The sequence below is a fragment of the Pectinophora gossypiella genome, chromosome 21, assembly GCF_024362695.1.
Source record: "Pectinophora gossypiella chromosome 21, ilPecGoss1.1, whole genome shotgun sequence".
Lineage (NCBI taxonomy): Eukaryota > Metazoa > Arthropoda > Insecta > Lepidoptera > Gelechiidae > Pectinophora > Pectinophora gossypiella.
The window spans coordinates 1122390-1135222 of record NC_065424.1 but is presented as its reverse complement, the minus strand read 5'-3'; the positions used below and the strand labels follow the sequence as shown (position 1 = coordinate 1135222).

The 12833-nt window shown below is 37.6% G+C and overlaps 1 protein-coding gene across 1 annotated transcript in view; it reads right to left on the bottom strand.

The window, feature by feature from the left end:
- Window positions 1-12184, bottom strand: part of LOC126376595 (PHAF1 protein CG7083) — a 29019-nt gene extending 16835 nt beyond the window's left edge. Inside the window, exons 1-3 of the mRNA XM_050024085.1 lie at window positions 11971-12184; window positions 872-954; window positions 74-201 (exon numbers count right to left, since the gene is read on the bottom strand). Coding sequence (XP_049880042.1) covers window positions 74-201; window positions 872-954; window positions 11971-12034 — 275 coding nt within the window. The 5' untranslated portion in view covers window positions 12035-12184. The remainder of the gene's footprint in view (window positions 1-73; window positions 202-871; window positions 955-11970) is intronic.
- Between the last annotated feature and the right edge of the window lie 649 nt (window positions 12185-12833).

Sequence of the window (12833 nt, the reverse complement as noted above, 5' to 3'; positions counted from 1 at the left end):
TTCCGCAATTTTCCACTCCCAATCAGCGAATAATGAAATAGATAAAAATATAAATAGAATATACGATACTTACCTATACCTAAGCTTAACTAGTTTCATGTTGTAGATCTCTATGATCTTGAGCCGCTGCGCGACCGGGTCGAATATTAACCGCACGCCGTCCTGGGGCATGTTGATTACTAGGTCTACCGATAGTGGGTTCTGGAACATACATAGATTAGAATAAGTGTAAGAATAGATTAGACAAAATTGGTTACAACCATCATCCTCCTGCCCTTATCCCAATCTAAGTGGGATCGGCACGATACATATTCCTCTTCTATAAAAACCATCATTACATTTAAAAATAGTTACAATCAAGCAAACAAGTCTGGGGCCAAGAGCAAACCCATCAAACGTAAAAAAAACGAAACCACACAATTGCTCGATACAGGGAACCTATTACCAATTATGACATTATAAATATCTGCTTTCGAGAAAGAAATCGCTCGACAGAGAATGGAAAAGTAAGGGGAACATTACTTTACCCAGCAGTGGGACTTTAGTTAGGAAGAAAACAGTGAGCAGGTTGAAAGGGCTACTTACATCTAAACAATTCGTTTAAAAAATGCAATATTGCAATTTGACATATGCGCATATATAAAAGTAAGTGCGTAGTGCAAACAACTGACAAATAGCAATAATGCTTTTTTAGGTGAATTGCTTTGATGGCCTTTTTAACCCCGAGTGTTTTTATTAGTTTAGTTACATTAGAAAGGACACAATCCCTCTGTCACTTTTACGACGTTAGTTTTGAGTGTAGTCGTTTTTACCCAGGCGACTAGAACGACAAGACAGAATCTAGTTTAAATAGCGTTTAAACTATAATTACCTGGTCACTATATAGGACTTGGACTCCACGTATTGTACCCACTTGACTCTGTATTATGGCAACCGACTGAGAAAAATGCATCCCTGGAACAGACAAAACAACATAAATTAATATAAACATAACATAGTTTGGATGCAAGGGTGTGCTGCCGCCAAAGGATGTTTTCGGGGCATCGAACAGAGCATAGTACCCCGCTAGCCACAAGTTGCTATTATGACTAGGAGGGATCGACGATCCAACGGTGTTGCACGACGACGTGCGACGATGTAAACTTCGATAGCGCGTTTCAAGACTGCATTATTTAATGGTGGCGCCATCTGTTACATGTGGGTGGAACTAACTGGTCAACTAGTTAGGCGCGCCCCTACAGTATCACGCCTGTATGTAGGCAGTTGTAGTACATATGTTATGAAACAAGTAATGAATTGCAACATGAGCGTTTTTCCACGGAACGTTCCTCAAAAACAATATAGATGGCGCTGTAAAGATTTTTCTTCGTTTAACTTTCCAATTTCATGGATAACAAATATATGCATCTTTCATCTTTGTTTTTGGGTATAAATGTTGACCATTTTTATTACACCCAGGCACAATTACATATTCCACCCATTATGATTCTGATCAAAACAAAGAGAAGCAATATAGGTAGCAACATAATTACATAATTCTTCTCAACATAATCATCTTTTGTGAGGGATTGGTTTCTATACTTAAGAATCCTGTGTCATAAACTTCCAGGTCCTCAACCTCCTAGAACATCACTCGTAATCATAAAGTCGAATTTAGAGGTTCAAAGCCTGAGCCGGGATTAAAACCAATAACACTACGATGTATGTGACGCGTTCTTCGAACAGAGCTATCACGAATTCCATTCTTAGGTACTTGACTTTTTTTACTCTTGATGATAAGGAGCTCAACGCATTTTAAGTTTTTTTTTTTACTTATTAAATTACTGACAAAAACTACTGGAAATGGATTCTGGTACGGAAATGTTGTTAATTGACTCTAGCTAGACTCTAACTACTCGATACACAGCTCGATGGCTGGCTGCTCGACTGTAGTAGGGAAATTTCAAGATTCTAAAAATGACAAAGTTTCATACAATTTTTTAACCCCTTAGGGGATGAATTTCTAAAAATCCCGTCTTAGTGAGCACCTACGTCCTACAAAGAACCTCCAAGCAAAATTTGGACAGTCTAACGCTAGTAGTTCCTGATGAGTGAGTCAGTCAGTGACTTTAAACTTTTTACTTGTCACTTGAAATTAATTCAGAATCATGGTCTGAATCATCCGGCTCAGTATTCGTTACGATGTCACTAACACCCTGTATACGATACTGTATATAAAAAAACCTTAAGTGGTATTCATATTACACAAATCATTAATAAAATAGTGACTTAAATTACTGACAAAAACTACTGGAAATGGATTCTGGTACGGAAATGTTGTAAATGGACTCTAGCTAGACTCTTACTACTGGAAATGGACTCTAGCTAGAACATCACCGATTGAGAAATTGGTCGGTCTACTGCTGAACGGTAGGCGATTGGGGCAACCACCGTTCTACACGCCCTATCTATGGAGTAATAAAAATAGAGACTCCACCGAAAAGAGCGCAGCTCTTAAATAAAGAGAGAAATTACTGACTTTATCTAATCTAATCTAATCTAGCCTGCAAGATCCCACTGCTGGGCAAAGGCCTCCCCTTCCTCTTTCCATTTTTCGCGGTCCTGTGCGTATTCCGGCCAGTCCCTCCGGCAAGCGTCCAAATCGTCACGCCATCTCTTTCGAGGTCTGCCACGACGCCTGACTGACTTTATATTAAATGTAATTCTAATACTAATAATTATTCTCATTATAAGATTTCACTTGCAAATATTCGGACACCGCATGTTGACGTGTACGTGACGTCACGCAGTGGTTGACGCGACATACCGCGGCGCTGCGCACACGCAGGTCGCACGTGTAAACCGTGCGTAATATTGTTATTATTATTTTCCGCTCGTCTTTCCACTGGACATTCACCTATTGTTCGGAATCTTAGTGTATTATGAAGATGAAAGTACCTTTAAGGCGCATTAATTAGAGAGAGACAGAATCAATCCTATCGGATTGGGTTAATCCACACTGAATACACGCCCGTAATCTTATCAGGGTGGGCAAGGTCATAAAACATCAGAAAAGGTGTACCTTCTAGTCGTAGTATTATTGTTTATCTATGATTTTATGTACCTCTGACTACCCCAATTGGGATGTAGTCGTGAACTTATGCTTATTTATGTTTTTAGATATTATTGGTAAGAAAGAAGACATATCAAGCTAGTCCTTTAGTGAACTACTTATGATAAGATCGGGTTTATAGATAATGCTAGTTTTAAAAAACTTTTCATAAATAGCCTATATACGTTCCTCTGGACACGGGACTCCTCTCAATCAACCGGAGGGAGTATGGAGCATACTCCACCACGCTGCTGCGCTACGGGTTGGTGGAGGTGTTTGGGCTAGTAGCCAGGCTTAACGTGGCTTCCGAAGCACGGAATCATCTTACTTTAAGAAATAAGTAGTAAATGTTAGTAAGTATAGTTTTTCTCAATCTACTAGTGCGTAAAAAACAAATTGGGAACCAGTGAGATTATGCCCATGCCCAACATAAGCATCTGTGATTGTTTTCTGGGCAGATCTCATTATAACATTGTGTGAATAAAGTTCTTTTTATTTATTTTTTATTATTATTAAGGCCTTAAATAACATTGGTATAAATGCAATGTCCTGCAAAATTGCATTTTTTTTTTTTTTAAATAAGCATTTTGACTGCATGATCAGAGTCTCACTAAGACATGGTTAAATTAAAAAACTAAGTAATAGGTAAATTAAATCTACTTAATAAATATTTTTTTAACTTATTTTTAAACATTTTTGGCTCCCTTTAAACTTCTCAGGCAAACTGCTGATGAGATAAGGTATACGCTTACTTAGGGTTTTATCCCCATAATAATTGTACAGTCATGAGCAATATAATGTACCCACTTTAGGACTCTGTCGCACTAACATATTTGACATTTAGTGAGACTTACAGTTCGAATTATATTGTCAAAAAAGTTAATGTGACATGGTACCAAAGTGTATACATATTAATGCTCGTGACCGTACACTCTCGGAACAACCAGTTTGCCTGAGGCCATTGCTCTAGTATTATACTTATTATATATTTTATTTACTATTACAGATGCATTTGGTTTACTGTGGTTATGTACTAATAATGAATATTTATGTTTCAAACTGACAGGTAGAATTTGCAAATTTTGAGTAGCATTCTATAGTTACCTTTCAATTTTTTTTTTTTATTAACAAGGAGTTTTAAAAATGTAATTTGCATATTTCCCAGATTTTCTATATTCATTTTAAAGACAGAGCAATAACACTCATTGACATGTTTACTTCGACGTTGTTATTCGCAAAAAAATAATATTCGCCGAATTTCGAATAAAAACAACGCACCTACTTAATAGCAATAACAATTTATTATATAACATCGCAATATCTCTTCCTATTGTAACACCTCGGACACTTCATACAAACAACCTCGTTTTACACAGACAAGTAGTTAATGGCATCAGCGGCAAATCTACAACAAGTCACGTCAAAAAAACTATCTATGCTATTGTTATGTGAGCGAATTCATTCGCTTGTTTGTCCTATACCTTGTTTACCGAGTTTAACCTTCTTATCAACAGCTGACTCATAGTTTGCGAAAATATTTTTCGTCTAAAATTTAATACGGTTCCGATTACAAATTTAAAGCGTATTTTCGCTAATCTTCGACCTTGGAGACTTGGGTTTTTGTATATAAGTAGATAAAGAAAAAGCGGTCAAAGAAAGGCTCGCAGATTAAGGCCTTTGCCATACTAGACGGAAATTCCGTCGCCGAACTTCCGCGGCGGAACGTCTCTAAATAATGAATACGAAGTGGTGTTTTGTGGTTAATGACCGCATTAAGTTAGTCGGAAAACAAACGCGATAGTGTTATTAAATCGGAATATTCAATAAACAAAGTGTACCTATCTATTTTCGTTTCGTGCCAACAAGCCGCTTCATAACTCGAAAGTTTATGCGGACTTTTGAGTTAATTCGTTTGGGGTTCGCATTAGTAGTCTACACCTTTCATTATTTCATTAATCATCATCAAGAAAAAAAAAATACATAAGGCATGGCTGTATGAGCATAGTTCCCTTTGCCTTGCCCTTCGAGGAAAACCAAAACAAAAAAAAGGAACGTCAATACATTGTATTGCATATAAAATACAAATAGCAAATAGCATAGCATAGCGGACGCAATAACATGTATTGGCGTTCCGCCGCGGAAGTTCCGCGACGGAATATCCGTCTAGTGTGGCAAAGCCCTTAGGGTTCCGTACCAACGACGGAAAATTCCACTTGATATTAACTCAGAATCATGATCTGAATGATCCCCCTTAGTATTCGTTACGATGTCACTAACACCCTGTACTGTAGTAATCGCTCTATCAGACAACAATAAAATCGTAAAACTATTGTGCTATCTAACACGTATGGAACAATAGAATTGCGTATATTAACTAATTATACATACATTATTTTATGTATAGCGTAATTTATTAATGCCGAGTCATATATGGACTATGAATAGATAATGTATATATTTAAATATTAAAATGATGTTACTATGCCATGAGTCGTTGCGTAGTTAAATTTAGCGGCCTCTGTGGTCCAGTGGTTGAGCATTGTGCTCACGATCCGGAGGTCCCGGGTTCGAATCCCGGTGGGGACAAATCACAAAAATTATTTTGTGATCCCTAGTTTGATTAGGACATTACAGGCTGATCACCTGATTGTCCAAAAAGTAAGATGATCCGTGATTCGGAAGGCATGTTAAGCCGTTGGTCCCGGCTACTATTAAGTACGTAGTCGTTACATGAGTCATGTCAGGGGCCTATAGCGGCTTAATAATAACCGTGACACCAGGTTTGATGGGGTTGGTAATCCACCTCACAACCCACACGATAAAAGAAGGTGTTAAATTGAGTGATAGAGTGAGAGACAGTGTGATATGATAACAGAGAGGTGTGGAAGGACGATATAGTGAATAAAATTAAGAAGTGAATGTTAAGTTCGTTTGGACACGTAGAGCAGATGAAGGATAATAGGATTAGGAAAGCGGTATATAAGGCGAAGGTTGGTGGTAGGGCTGGCAGAGGAAGACCTAGGAGGTCGCACATTGTCCAAATCGGAGATGCCCTTAAAAAAGTTTCATTACGATCTACTCTGAACCGGCGTGCGTGTATAAAACGATTGATGAATGTGGTGGAAGCAAGAGAAGTGTGTCAGGATCGAAGCAAATGGAATTCCATAGTCTCTGCTTACCCCGGTGGGAATATGCGTGAGTTTATGTATGTATACCTGCAGACGAACAAAATAAGCACAACAGGCGGCCTTACGGCTAAACACACCCTCCTCCCCTTCTTCTGTTTCCTTAATTTTTTCCTTTTTTTTTTCTTGAATGGCTTCGCCTTCGCATTTAGCCAATCACCAAAGTTAGGGAAACATGGATATAAAATTAACGGAAAGGACACGGAAAAGGATTAGTTTGGGATGATAAATTTAATTACATATTTAAGGAGTGGGTATTTACAATTTTATTATTTTTTTCCTTCTATGATGTTTTTTAAAAATCGAATCGTGTCGTATCATGTGGCCAGTCATAATGTCCTATCCGTTTTTATAAAGTCTCTATTACGATTCTTTTTTCTCTAAATCTTTCCAGCACCTTTAATACCATATCATATGCATATTAAATATAGGTATATTATATAAAATACCTATATTATAATCAGGTTCACGTGCTGCTGATAACGGACTTTATACCTATTCATCTTCGAGATAGACTTCGGAATTCAAATCAAAGTTCCTGTGTAATAAATGAATGAAGATTGCATCATACTTTACTTCTCTTTTACCCTGTTTTTTTTTTCGGGAATACCTTAGTTAAGTTTATAAGGAATCCTATTTTCCACAGAGCCGACTAAGGCAATCAAATAATAAAAATAAAAAAAGTGTTTATTTTTATTTTAAGCAACTTAAAGTATGAGGCAACCCCAGGAAGCAAGGTTAATGCTTGGGTTGAGGAAAAAGACGAAGGCATAAAATAATAACTATGTCCATAATAATAACTACGTTAATAAGGGACACTACACCCCCGCACCGATACGAGTCTGGAGCGAGCTTTATTTACCTCACCCCCTGTCGGTGTCACTTTAGCTTATTTAAGTCATAACCCGTTAGGAGTAAGGTAGCGCGCGCGAACTGTCCGTCTCAATCGCACGCACGAGTTAAGGCGACACACGGTAAGGTCGAGAGCACACCCTGGACACTTCATAACAGACAACCTCGTTTTAGGCCCTGCGCAGACGACAGACTATCCGTGACGCACTTTTTAGTCTGTGAAAATGTAACCTATGCAATTATATGCAGTAACGCGCCGGACTTTTTGCGCGTCGTGTGCGTTACTGCATATAATTGCATAGGTTCATCATATCCATCTTTCTTGACTTCGTATCAACAGTGGCTGCAAGTTGTCTTTGATTACTTGTGGCTCTGCCCACCCCATTAGGGATTACGGGCGTGAGTTTATGTATGTATGTATGTATGAGTCGGGATTGCATTCTCTAGATGTTCCTCTGCCTAGCGCATTTTGGATATAATCGTGAGTAGGTTTACGTAATAAAACCAGACTATCGATTAAAATGTAGATGTTATCACGAAACTAATTTAAACAATAATGACAGTACATTTCATGCTAACCACTTGCCACTGACTGATAACGCACACAAAGGCGAACCAACTTAACAATGCAGCTGCTTGTTTTTTTACAACAAACATTTTCATTTAGTTTCTTATAAATGCAAGTGAATATATAATTTTGTTTGCTCACGAGTTGAATGACTGTCTTTGTTGATTTCAAAGACTGAATATAAAGAACAATATAACAGAGTGAAAATATAATGATAAATTATAAAAGAAAACAGATTTGTTCGCACATGTCCCTAAGTGCTTTGTGATTAATGTGATTATTGGGTTGTCTGATTATAAGGTCATGTAATAGGTATATAATTACTAATAATAATATTATAAATGGGAAAGTGTGCGTGTCTGTCTGTTTCTTTGTCAGACTTTCGCGGCAACACGGAGCGACGAATTGACGTGATTTTTTTAAGTGGAGATAGTCGAAGGGATGGAGAGTGATTTAGACTATATTTTGTCTCTTTCTAACCCCCACTTCCCCAAAATGGGAGGTGGAAGTTTTTTAAGAAAGAAATAAAATCATTTATTTTAGAAATAAGTAGGTGGTACACAGAATAGAATAGTGCACAAAATAATGAATTTAAACCTTATCTCTAAAAATGGACGTCAGCTCAGCAAGTATGTGTATTTCTGACTAACAAAAAAGTTTGTGCGTCATTTTTTTCCTATACATGCCGGAGTCCCACAAGGCTCCGTTCTCTCCCCTTTACTATTTTCATTGTATACTAGTGACATTCCCAAATCCCCTAATACCGAATTAGCTTTATTTGCGGATGATACAGCCATCTATTCTTCGTGCCGTGGTCGAGTTATGATGACCGGAATCCTCCAACGCGCGGCCAATGCCTTGGGCAAGTGGTTTCGCAAATGGAGAATCGAGGTAAACCCGGAGAAAAGTGCAGCGGTGTACTTTTCAAAGGGCTATTATAACACGCCACGGTCACGCCGTCAACTTAAAATCATTAAGATGTTTGGCAAGCCGATCCCTTGGGAGGAGCAAGTCAAATATCTCGGCGTAGTCTTAGATAGACGTCTTACTTTCAAGGCCCATATCAAACGTGTGCGCGATCGCGTCGCGTTTGTAATGGGCCGTCTTCATTGTCTCCTTAACAAGCGAAGTAAATTATCCCTTAGGAATAAGGTGAAAATCTACACGACTTGCATCCGTCCGATCATGACCTATGCAGGGGTAGTTTTCGCTCATGCGAGTCCCTCTCAAATCCACCGTCTACAGGTAATACAAAATCGTTTCATGCGGAAAGCCACGGGAGCTCCGTGGTTCCTTCGCAATGAAAATCTGCACATTGACCTAGGTCTGCCAACCATTGCCCAATGGCTCAAATTAGCTTCCAAACGTTTTTTCGATTCTGCTCCGCACCACCCGAATCCCCTGGTAGTTGCGGCTTCCGATTACATCCCGCTTAGGGACGGTACTGAAAAGTATCGGCGTCCGAAGGACGTAATATACGATCCCGACGACCCGATTACCCTAGCCATAGAGGCAGCCAATCAGCTCGCGACACCAAACACTTCAGGACCCCGATACCGACCCCGCCGGCGTGGTCGACGATTTCCCTCATTCAGCGCTTATCGCTATCGACCCACTAGGGTCGATTAATTCTTTCAAATATTTTTCCTCTCAGACGACGCCCTGAGCCGAGGTTCGCGCCCAACTGGGCACCCTCAGGCCTGTTGTCTTAAACGTTGTACCGGGTGAGAGCCTTCAGCGCTCCCCATTTGTCCGGCCAAGTAGTTAATGCCATCTGCGGCAAATCTACAATAAGTCACGTCAAAAAAAAAAAAAAAAAAAAGCGTCATTTTTTTCTGTGAAATCTACCTCCAACCCTTTCAAAGAGATTTCAAAGAAATTTTATATGGGACTTTTCGCAGTTTTCAAGGTAGTACCTAAGCTAAATTTTGGTACGCGAGCGAAGCCGCGGACAAAAGCTAGTATAATTATAAGCAGGGTAACTGCTCTGGACGTTACCATTAAACTTTACAATAGCACAACACATATAAGCTCACGACTACATCCCAATTAGGGTAGCCAGAAGTACATCCATCGTAAGATGAGCTAAGTACCTACACCTCACCGAGCTTTCTGTTAGCGTAGCACAGAACTATAATGATATAATAATCATTCAAAAAAGCTATATAGGCATTTATTTATTTCATTATTTGTGTGTCATGTTGCGGTTCTAGATTTTATTTTTGTGGATTATCCTAATGACCTCAAGTTGTGCAATATCAATTAATCAACATTCTAGCTATCATTAAAGTGTTATGTTGATATTGTAAAGGGCATCGCATTCAACATAAGAAAGCAGTAAAAAATATTATGACGGGGTTGAGGGGGAGGGGGGGTGGTAGGGGAGCGATTTATGAATGTGGAGGAAGTAAGAGAAGTATGTCAGAATCGAAGCAAATGTAATTCCATAGTCTCTGCTTACCCCAGTGGGAAATAAACGTGAGTTTAAGTATGGGTGTATGAGATGACGTGACTCATGTGAAGTATAATTAAAAATTGTGATGCAATTTGTTGACAACTTATTTCTTTCTCTATTATATTTGTTGTAAAAGAGATTCAATGTTGACTGGCCAGTTAGGTTTTGTATCTTAACATTAACTGTTGTATATGTGTTTTTCCATTGCTGAGCAAAATATACCCATTTTATATATAAACTGTGTGTTAACTACAGAACTGCTTACCCTCTGCTACACTCCAAGGGCTTTGACAACAATATTTTACTAATTCCAATACTAAATTCATATTGATTTGTTTGGGTAATCTCATTCTATGTTATTAGAGTACAGAAAAGAATTACATTGGAATAGTTTAAGCCTTTTATACTCCTAAATATTTTATGACGGCATTGATATATTGTGATACTATAGCAGAATATTAACATACCTAATCTTCTTCTTATTGTGTGTGTTGTGAGGTGGAATACCAACCTCATCAACCCTGGTGTCAGGGTTATTACAGAGACACACAATATAGGTATATTGTAGGTATACTAACAGAACACATGACACCTAACACCCTTTACATGGGACTTAAAAGGTGTTATGGCTGAGGAGAAGAAATGACCTGCAACAGCAACACATCTTTTAAATCAATGAGGGTATACATTACAAGTTATTTAATAACTAGAGGAACACATTCAATACCAGACATTTTTATCATTTAGGTAGTCATTAATCTTATAATAAGCTTTTTTACATAAAGTAAGCTTCACATGAGCTTTAAATAATGACAGATCTAAAGGTGACAAAAACCATTTTCTTTTTTCTATTTATCTTATTTAATAATAAGTGCCAGATTTTATCATGTTTTTGATGTTTAGTAAAAAGTAACTGATTTGAATATGTTCTGAAGCAGTTCTGTTATATGTGACCAATTTAAATATGTGACCATCCACAAATCTGTCCCTACATATAAAATATATACTTGGTTATTTTAATCAGTATGATATTTTAAATTTCCTATTTTTAGAGGGTTTTTTCTATACAGAAAATGCCACCCTCTAGATATGTGAGGAGAAAAATGTTTGGTATTTTATAACCACCTACATCAGTAAAAAAAACATGTAATAATTTTATTTATAGGGTTTTTGACCTTCTATCAGCTGACCTTTCTACATCAACATTATTTTAGTAACTACTTTTTACATCAAGCTTGTTTACTCTACAGTATCATAATTAATTTTAACATCTTTAACTAGGTGAGGTACCAAAACATACATTGTAAGTACCCACTTATTTTTTATAGATAAAAATGATAATTTAACACTTTTAGGGATTAAATATATGACCTTTGTGCCTGACCTATTCATTGGAAGTACCCTAAAGTTCATCTTTTGACATAAATTGTGGTAATGACAAGTACCCAAGGTGCCTGACAACCTTTTGAGTCCTATGTCCTTGGTCAGGTGAACTGACAAGTTCAGACCAACCGCTCCACAAGAAGAAAATACTAACGAAATGTCATGAATATACATGAAAACAACAACCACCGGTTTCACGGTCAAGTATAGCAATAAAAAAATAAACATCAAACGCAGAAACAAAGGCTTAGCCCGTGACATTAAAGGACGAAAAAAATCGATGTAGCCACACTTGAAACCTGCGAATTGCGATCTAAACCCATCCCCAGTGTACCCGTAGCCTCCTACAGGATACAAAACCAACATTGCGTAAGCCAGACCCGCAGAAATACAACGCAAAATATTGACGTAAGGTATAAACATACGCAAGACTCACCTAAAACGAATTCCCAAGCATCACAGCCCAGGGAACGCTCCGGAATGATTTCCAGGTCCAACATCTTGAACTACACACTCAATACACACTAATCTAACTAGCTTTCACTTAAAAAAACAGTTTTTTAATGCTAAAATACGATATTACGCTGCCTTTCTTTGTTTGCCAACTTTAGTTTTCAACCATTTTGTATTTTGTCAGAGGAACTGTCATTACAAACAGCTGATTGTGTTTTGCCAGGGCCGTATTTTGCAGTTGAAAAGTATTTTCTGATTTGTCTATCAAAGAGTAGGTCGGTATAATAATAAAAAAATAAAACTCGTGTTATGATGCAATAGAGCGTTATGTTATATTCTTATGATTGTTTATGTATTCTGACTGGGTACGCAGAACTCTTACAATAAATAAAAAGACTGAAACTGAATTTATTTATATTATAAGAACTACCTATTATTTTAAATCGTAAACAAAGGTATTAAGTGAAAGACTGAATTACAATAACGCATTAACAATATGTCTGGCTACAAGTCTAATTTTATTAACATCGAAAATTATTCGATTCGACAATCGAACGACATCGACATTATTAAAATCACCAATAATAATATCACAAAAATCTGAATACGGCCCTGGCTTGTCCTAATGACGCATGCGTACCAACCGTGAAAGAAAAAAGTAATGTTGTATGAACTGTTTTATAGACGTCTCTTTCTTTCCTGTACAAGTTCGAATAGCCTATCTCACTTCCATCAACAGTTTGTGTTCTTTCTCTGTCTAACTTCGCTAAATTGTATCTATTTATCTCTTTCATTTGAACTTGTTTATTGATAAATTGGGACAACGACGGTATAAACTTTTATCGC